This window comes from Myodes glareolus, chromosome 15 (genome assembly GCF_982192425.1).
Source record: "Myodes glareolus chromosome 15, mMyoGla1.1, whole genome shotgun sequence".
Classification (NCBI taxonomy): domain Eukaryota; kingdom Metazoa; phylum Chordata; class Mammalia; order Rodentia; family Cricetidae; genus Myodes; species Myodes glareolus.
Window position 1 is genome coordinate 39,975,406 of NC_142040.1, and position 8,837 is coordinate 39,984,242.

The 8,837-nt window shown below is 44.0% G+C and overlaps 1 protein-coding gene across 1 annotated transcript; it reads right to left on the reverse strand.

Annotated features, from left to right (window-relative positions):
• LOC125406181 (granzyme A-like) lies at positions 1–7,959 on the reverse strand. The gene is made up of 5 exons (XM_048443037.2): positions 7,804–7,959; positions 4,948–5,092; positions 2,950–3,091; positions 2,059–2,328; positions 1–229 (listed from the first exon to the last, which is right to left on the reverse strand). Exons 1-5 carry the CDS (start codon positions 7,871–7,873, stop codon positions 68–70), a joined length of 789 nt encoding a protein of 262 aa, XP_048298994.2. The 5' UTR covers positions 7,874–7,959; the 3' UTR covers positions 1–67.
• Between the last annotated feature and the right edge of the window lie 878 nt (positions 7,960–8,837).

The window sequence follows — 8,837 nt, forward strand, 5'->3', positions numbered from 1 at the left end:
GTCATTCAATTGATTTTATTTGTGACTAGATGCAGAAGTGACAGAAGATGAAATGAAATTCATGTGTCTAAATTGTGCCCTTCATAGTCTTCTTTATCCACGAGAGATGCTTCTCGGAGAGAGATGTATAGATGCCAGGTCCTTGGCGAGCTCCACATTTCCCACTAAGGCCAAAGGCTGTGATGCCTCGGAAAATACCGCCACACAGCAGAGGGCTTCCAGAATCTCCCTGGGGAAAGAAGAGGGCGGAATGAGGTGAGATTAGCTTTTGGTTATGAAGAAGTTCTGTAGCGCTTAGTATGAAAAGCCCAGACGTCACTGAAAATTATTGCTTAAAACACCAGGACACTTAGTAATATTTTAATATTTATAGATTATTGAAAACTGAAAGGAAAATTGTATTATATATTTCAGCTACTGATTTTAAGATTAGTTGCCTTTTTTCCAGAAAACCATACCTCTTGATCAATTTTTCAACAAAGCGTGAAACAGGCAAACCCAGATGATACATTTAGGTAAAGAGTAACTGTCATGTTTTCTGGTTCCTCTCACAGATAACTATTTTCCCAAAGAAAGAAGACTGAATTCCTCCTTTCAAGAAAGGCTGGTTTGATATCTGTATGACATAATGGATCCCATGAGAACTGTGGCCATCTCTGCTGAGATACATTCCCTGTTATAGCACCTGGAATGTGTAGATTCAGCCCGGTAGACTGGATTCCTCAGCAGCCAGCCTAGGACACTGAGAAACCAGGGAAACATTGCTGAGCCTCTGTGGGTACAGGGCCTGATCCCAGAGGAGGTGCATCCTGGGATGCTGCTGTGGCCACAGGGTGTTGTATGAGATTCCCCAAGAGGAAAAGTCAGGTTCCTGGGTGCCTTAAGTGGAGGACGTGAGAGGCAATGAGTAAGGAAGGGTCAAGTAAAAAGAAGAAAGGTGTTAAGGACAGATGCCATGTCTTCTTGGCATTTGGCCAACCACAGTCCTGAAGACAAGGCTTAGTTTCTCTGACTCCTACCCTGATGATAGACACACTGTCCTCACCTCGGGAGATTCTTTGGAGTCTTGGGGAAAGGCGAGAACCAACAAGTTAGAACTGTGGGTTTAAAAATTTGCAAAGTATTCTTTTTAATTCTTGTATTTAATCAGGCCCTGTCCCTAATGTTTTTGGGGACACTGGGAGGAAGACTTATCCAGTCTCTAGTGAGGGTCATGCCTGGAATTGTTTACTCTAGTCCCAGGTTCTTGGCCAGGTTTGGAAGTGGTTGACATTTTAAACATGACCACATCAAAGGTAGTTGAGTTTTTTTGGGGTTGTGGTTAAGTAAGAAAGACAGCTCTTTAGAATTTTATGTATCTTGTTAGTCTCTGTATATGGTAACTATATACAGAGTTATATGAAGACTGAGAAATACTCCCACCATTTCTTCTAAGTGTTTTATATGTTTTGTTTCCTAATCTATGAAACAAAGTCAATGTAGTAGGTCACCCATGGTCCTTTTCTAGTAGTGGATTATTACTTTTACTGACTCTTTTGGAGTTGAGTGTATTATTTTATTCACCTAGATTTTTTTTAATTGATTTTATTGAGCTCTTCATTTTTCTCTCGCCCCTCCCTGTCTCTCCCCTCCCCTTCAACCCGCTCCCATGGTCCCCATGCTCCCAATTTACTCAGGAGATCTTGTCTTTTTCTACTTCCCATGTAGATTAGATCCATGGATCTTAGGGTTCTCATTGTTGTCTAGGTTCTGTGGGATTGTATTCACCTAAATCTTATCCAGTTTCAGAAAGCACAGTAGAAGGCTGGATGTGGTGCTGCAGGCCTTTAATTCCAGCACTTGGGAGAAAGAGGCAGGCAGATCTCTGCACGATCCAGTCCAGCCTGATCTATGTAGTGAGTTTCAGGACATAGTGACTTCCAGCTATATAGTGAGACTCCCTGTCTCAGCAAACAGAGTAGGAAACTGTAGAAGCCAATGCCCTGACGAGACCAAGCTTAGCCTCACACCGCTTACACTCATGTGCCTTGCTCCAATAGCTAACACACTCTCACTTACTTCGCATGAGTCCTTTCCACCATGGAGGTTTCCTGCACAAATCATATTTAGTCCAATTACAGGGTTAAAATTATAGTGCTTTTTATCATTGCAGATTTTTCTGTCTATGACAGTAATGTTGACTTCTCTCAGAGTTTCAGAGGGAGGTGATTTGTTATTAACTTTCCCCCATCCGGCAACTTGGCATCTGGTTCCTGGTTTCACGTCATCCCCCCTTTCAGGCAGGGCAAGGATAGCCACATTTTTGTTAATGGTTGCTTTTTTGTTTAGCTGTAGGAAGACAAACATAAACAGTTAAGAGTATGAGGTAAGTGGTTGCAGAATATTTGTTTAGCTATGCAAAGATGTGTTGCTGTTTTACCTTGCCTGCCTAACACACCCGATTGGTCTAATAAACAGTTGAACAGCCAATAGCGAGGGAGGAGGTATAGGTGGGACTTCTGGGAAGAGAGAGTAAGGAGGAGGAGGAATTGGGGCTCTAGTGAACAAGAAAGAGACACCAGGGAGATGCCAGAGGTCAGCCACACAGACATAGAGGAAGCAGGAAAGAAAGACATGAATGAAATGAAACAGAATGAAAGAAAGGTAAAAAGCCCCGAGGCAAAATGTAGATGAAGAGAAACAGGTTAAATTAACAGAAGAGCTAGCGAGACAAGCATAAGCTAAGGCTGAGTGTTCATAATTAATAATAAGTCTCCCTGTCTTTATTTGGGAACTGGTTAATGGCTCAATGAAAATACCGGCTGCAGTGAATATTAATGTTTGAACTTCTTACCTCTCCCTGTGGGACTCCCTTGTTTGTACCAGGTGGGGGACTAGGAGCATACGTTCATGTAAGTGGTGAGACTTTCGAAGGTTCTGGGACTGAAACAGACCCCCGAAGGTACATACCCACAGAAGCTGCAGATCACCCTCATGTGTATGGTTGTCAAAGCATGGATACGGAAATGCTTCCTTGACGCATAATATCTGTTTTTCTGGCTCATTCTTGTCTTTTGAGTGAGCTCCAAGAATGACCTGGTAACTCTTTTTCCTGTAATAGATACAATATTAGTTATTAGTTTAATCAGGAACTGGTTGTAATATGTGTTGAACAGTTTCAATATGCCATTGATGTAAATGCTGATTTTGGAGAAATTTTGTAGCTTGGAAGAATATGCCTGCCTTGTAGGGTAAGATGTTTATGAATCTGTTATCATTTCTGTCTTATATTTATGAAGCTTTAACAAAACATCCGGGGCTGGATGTGTCATTGCCTTTGGCTCATAGTTTCGGAGTTCAAGAGCTCGGTGTCAGCATCTGTTGGGCTTCTCATGAGGGACTTAGGACATGTCAGCTCCTGGGGGAAAATTGGGGGGGATGAGGATGTGTGAAGAGGATCATCTGGGTGACAGAGGAAGCAAGGGTGACCAGAAACTGAGCTTGATTTATACCAAGCTACCCTTAATGGCAACTGACCAACTCTGAAGCCTGCATTCACCCTGTTACCAAAATGGAGCCCCCATGATCTATGAAGGGTTCCAACCACCTCTCAGTGTGGTTACCCTAAGGACCAGCAAATGAACTTTTGAGGGGACAAATGACGTTTGAACCATCACACTTGTTATTTCCATCAGCTTATTTATAACAAGATATCTGAGGTTTATGGAAAAATCAAATGAGAGAAGTTCATGGCAGCAAATCCAAATCTTGGGTTTGTTTCCACTCTTTCTTCTCCCCGATTAGCTGTAGTAGAGGGTTAGGCTGAAAATCCCTGAAAATCAAAGCTCCCAGGAGATTCAGAGGCAGGAAACAAAGGCAGCTGGTGGCTGGGAAGCAGCTCCTGGCAGATCTCTTTGTAAGAGAGCAGTCTCAGATAGGAAAGCTTCCAGAAGCAGAGGGCTTAGCCAGGGATCCCACGTGCATGCCACACAGGGTGCAGGTATTTCCCAATGTGTTTATGCTTATGGTTCTTGTCATTCTCACACAAGAATACACACAAACCAAGCAATCCTCACATCGCCTTTTCTCCACCATACCAGCTGCGGCTGGTCTCATGTAAGACATCATGATTGTACATTCCAGAGCATGCTCTGATAATACATGCACTATAAATTTCATGACCAATAGCCACAAGCCACATGTAGCCGGATCCGGACTTTGGTGCATGACCAAAGAAGTAAATTTGTAATTTTAGTTAGCTTCAATTAGATGGAACTCATGTTGCCCATATAGTGTTGTGACAGGGGCATAGGCACTGGAGAAAATGCCATCACGATGACAGATGAAAGAAGCCATTGGGCAGAGAAGGACCGGAAACCCTTCTCCACATGGACTGCACCCAGAAAATGGAATATGTTCCAGGGAAATGGGAGAGGTGGGCGCTGTGTAATGACCCACCTAGGGCCAGGGGTCTAGAGGCCCACTGGTATTTTTGCCTTATCCCAGTTCACTAGCTTATTAATTCTTGGGAGTACTCCTCCCTTTATAAAATAGTCAAAGTGATTTTAGTTCCACTTAAAAAACCCATTTATTATCTTTCTTTTCTTTAAAAATATCTCTTATGTGATATATTTTGATCACATGCATTCATTCCCGTTCCTCCCCCTACTTCCTCCCAGGTCCACTTCTACCTTCCTCTGCCCTCCAAGCCTATGATCTCTGTTTTTCTTTTTTCTTTTTAGTGGGGATCTTCAGACAGAGCTCTCAGACACTATGTTCTCATTGACTTGGCTCCTTGCGACAAATCTGGGCTTCACTTCCTTTCAGATCAATGCAACTTGCCAAAGACTTCACTTATATATGAAAAAATTAATGCCTCTCCCATATATTAGCGAGATGTGGTCTTTTTATTGTTATTGTTTCTCTTCATTAGAATATTTCTACAAAACTTTAACCCAGGAAACTTACATGGTACAATGGGCAGCAGTCAGCACCCAGTCTTTTGCAACCAAAGCGCCACCACAGATGCTTCTTTTACCAACTTTAAGTAGGGCCATGTAAGGTCTTGAATGAGGAACCACTGTATCTCCTCCAATGATTCTTACACAGCCACCTGTTCAATAGGAAAAGGCAACTCAGGTCAGTGCCCACTTCATATAGCTCCTCAGGAAAGCCAACTTTCTGGGACAAGGCATGTCTTTTGAATTTCGTGGAAATTTGATATCACCCATGTTTACCCTCCTCTTTTCCTCTATGCAGACCTTCCGATGTCTGACCCTATGTCTTGGCCCTTTGGGGCTCCTGAGAAGTCCCTGCTGTCATATCCATAGAGGTCCATCACTGTTCCAGAAACTATTCTGCTGGAAATCTCTTATAGTCGTAGCTTGAGAGCTCAGGCTTTGCCAAGGCAGAGAGCTGTGCAGCGGTCAGGAGCGCTGGCTGTTCTGGGGGAGCTGCTGGCGTCGATGTAGCCCTCACTGTCCCTACTCCCTTCTGGATGAGTATTAATTGGAGAAGAGGAATGGGGCTGGATTGTAGAAGCCTGCCACTTTCCCTTCCCACTCAGAGGCCTTGCAAAAACACATTATACAAATTGATGCTCCCGCCTTGTATCTGTGACCCCTTGTATCAGTGAAGACTTGGGTCATTTGGTGAGATTTCAGGTATGAAGAGCACTACTCTTATTCACCAGTGGAGAGAGCAACACCGGTCACACCTGAGGTTCTGCTTCCATCCTCGGACAAAACATACTTTAGTTTAAACCCTTCCCAAACGAGCTATCATGAATAGAGAGAAAAGGAGTAGAGGTGCTATAGCTATATAATCTACCTTATTCAAACTTGCATGAGCTGGACCAGGATGGTAGACATGGTTAGAAGACAGAGACACACATAGGCACAAGGTGAGTGCGCATGACAGCAGAGAGGCTCTTGTGTCCTTGCGACAGAGTTTCTGTTTTTTCAAATTCTACAAAAGATGTTAGTGGATTCTCTTAAAACCCTTCTGACTGTTGGCCAAGAGTTATGGTTTCTTGAGTAGGAATCAATATTTCTTATTCTACAAATAAGTCAAACTAATTGCCAAATTTACTAGTATCAGTGGCGCTTCTTACAGGTTGAGGAGGGCGAGAGTCAGGGAAAGAAGGTACACGATCCACTTTCCGTAAGGGAATAGGGAAGGCAGAATTTTAGGCTCTAGAAATAGACTTGTACAGAACCAAAAGAGTTTTGGCTTCATCCCAAGTTTCCTTGGGGTGACTCTTACAAAGTTAGACTACAAAGGAGTGTTTGTGGACACCAGAGATCGTGAATTCGAGAGCATTCTCTTTGGTAAAGCTCTGTGCCTGAGTACAAGGCCAGGTCTGCCACTAACCAGACTTGAAAAGGTTTGTGGTAAGGGTGAGAGCAGGGGGAAGAGTTTAAAGACTACCAAAGCACCTCCATTTAGAATCAGATTTAGGAGAATGCCTGAGGCAGGAGTTCTGTAATGTTCAGACTCTGTGTTTAAAAAGTCTTCCAGATTATTCTGACTAATCCCAAATAAGAAGCATTGATTTCTTGTTTCTTTCCTTTTTGGGTCCACACAGCTCTTTCTGAACACAGAAAACAAAGTATAATAGGAAAAAAGCTGCTTTTATGCTTTCCCTTGAAAAATATATATAATTGGATTTAAAAAGAGAAAACTTGATTAGAAAGAAAAAAAAAGAAAATCTGCTCTAATCTCATGGTTTGGGGGATTTGAGATGACTGAGTGCCCTGACTGTGTGCTGGGCTGTGCTGTGCTGTGCTGTGCTGTGCTGGGCTGGGCTGGGCTGTGCTGTGCTGTGCTGGGCTGGGCTGTGCTGGGCTGGGCTGTGCTGTGCTGTGCTGTGCTGTGCTGTGCTGTGCTGGGCTGGGCTGGGCTGTGCTGTGCTGGGCTGTGCTGTGCTGTGCTGTGCTGTGCTGTGCTGGGCTGGGCTGTGCTGGTCTGGTGCCCAGTTTTGTTCCCAAACATCTTCAACCTTGTTTTAAAATTCTCTGCATTGCCGGGTATAAGGCTGCCTCTGGAACGTCTTTTGGAATTCCTGCCCACCACTTCTACCTCTAAAAGCTTATGGGTCCTAGGAGAAATCATGGCTGCCTCTGTGTTTGCCAGACATTCCCCCCCTCTCTCCCCCCATTTTCTCCTAGTGGGTTCTTTAGGGAACCTGGAGAAGCTCCCCAGTGTCAGGGAAGAGATGCGATGGCGTCCCCGTGGGTGCATGGTGCGTCTACTAGGTGGAAGGAGCAGCCAAAGAGAAAATACTACAGTTCTCCGGAGGAATCAGTGAGAGGTCTTCCTCAGAGTCCGGAAGACTTGTCAGGCAAACACTAACAAAGAGAACTAGCGAGAAGCACCTACCAGTCCTCATTGGCTTCTGAATGTGAATGTGTAGCTCTGACTCAGCTTAGCTTTTCAAAGCTGTCTGTATAATATTGGAGAAAGAACACCAACCACTACTACCTCTTTTTTTGAAAGTTAGAGCTTGATTTCCTGACTCAAGGGCATGTCATTCATTTGTTTGCTCATTTTCTCATTGTCTTTTAAAGCAGAATTAAAGCTACAAATTGGCAGCCACCACCAATTGGTGGTTTTGCTAATCTTTGGAAAGAAATTACAATTAAACACTTTTTCTTCTAAAATGAATTTGATTATAAAGCGAATGCTAACCACCCCCCAGGCTTTGGGTATTCTATAAACAATTATTATAATAATATTATAAATAAGGCACCATTGTTAAAACATCACCAAAACCCACTCTATTATTATTATGGTTATGATGGAAATGACATGAGCCTGTCTTACCTTCAGGAATTAGCAGAAGGAAAACGACAGCGGCAAGAGAAGACACCCAGGGAGCACAGAAGGTCTTCATTGTGGCTCTTCCCACATCAATCAACAGGGAACTCTGTGTTTGTTTCTTTCCACTATATATATGAGAGTACAAAGGATGTGGTTTCATGTCTTCTCTTTCAAATTTCTAGGTGTAGAGTTGGAAAATGAAACTAAACAAGAGGAAAGGATATGTGTTCCCTCATCAAGAGGCTTAGGGTTGGGGGGACAGAATGAGGGGGCATTTTGGGGTTGGGCAGAAGCCTGGCTCAGGGGAATCTTTCAGGAGTCTATGGGGGAGGACCCCAGTTTAGACACCTAGCAATAGTGGATAAGTAGCCTGAACTAGCCTCTCCTGTGACCAGATTGTCATCAGATTGTCATCATCTACTAACTGATGGAGGCAGGTACAGAGACCTACAGGCAAACATTAGGTGGACTTCAGGAATCCTGTGGAGGAGGAGGAAGAGGAGGAGGAGGAAGAATATGAGGAGGAGGATAAGGAGGAGGAAGAGGAGGAGGAAGAGGAGGAGGGAGTGTAGCATCCAGATGGGTCAAGGACACCACGGTAAGGCTCACATACAATCAACTAACCTGGGCTCATAGGTGCTCAGAGACCGAACCACAACCAGGGAGTGTGCATGAGACTGACCTAGGCACTCTGTATATATACTACAGCTGTGGAGCTTGGTCCTCTTGTGGGACTCCTAATTGTAGGAACAGGGGCTGTCTCTGACTCTTTTGCTGGCTTTTGGGACCCTTCTTCTCACACTGGATCTCCTTGTCCAGCCTTAACACACGGGGAGGTGCTTAGTCTTAGTGCAACTTGACTAAGTTAACTATGAGTGTTATTGACACTCATAGGAGACCTGTCCTTTTCTGGATGGAAGGGAATGCAGGCTGGGAGGAGGAGAATGGGTAAGAGGAGCTGGAAGGGAAGCATGGTGGGGAGGAGACTGTGGTTGAGTTTTAGGTATCAGGGAGGTGCACCAGATGGTCAAGTTCTT

Bases quoted from the DNA above. Each gene is read 5' to 3' on its own strand.
- LOC125406181 (XM_048443037.2), bottom strand. From the start codon at position 7,873: ATGAAGACCTTCTGTGCTCCCTGGGTGTCTTCTCTTGCCGCTGTCGTT. The intron at 3,092-4,947 runs GTAAGTTTCCTG...TATCTATTACAG, and splicing joins ACTGCTGCCCATTGTACCAT to GAAAAAGAGTTACCAGGTCA. The intron at 2,329-2,949 runs GTATGTACCTTC...GTCTTCCTACAG, and splicing joins GTGATCTGCAGCTTCTGTGG to CTAAACAAAAAAGCAACCAT.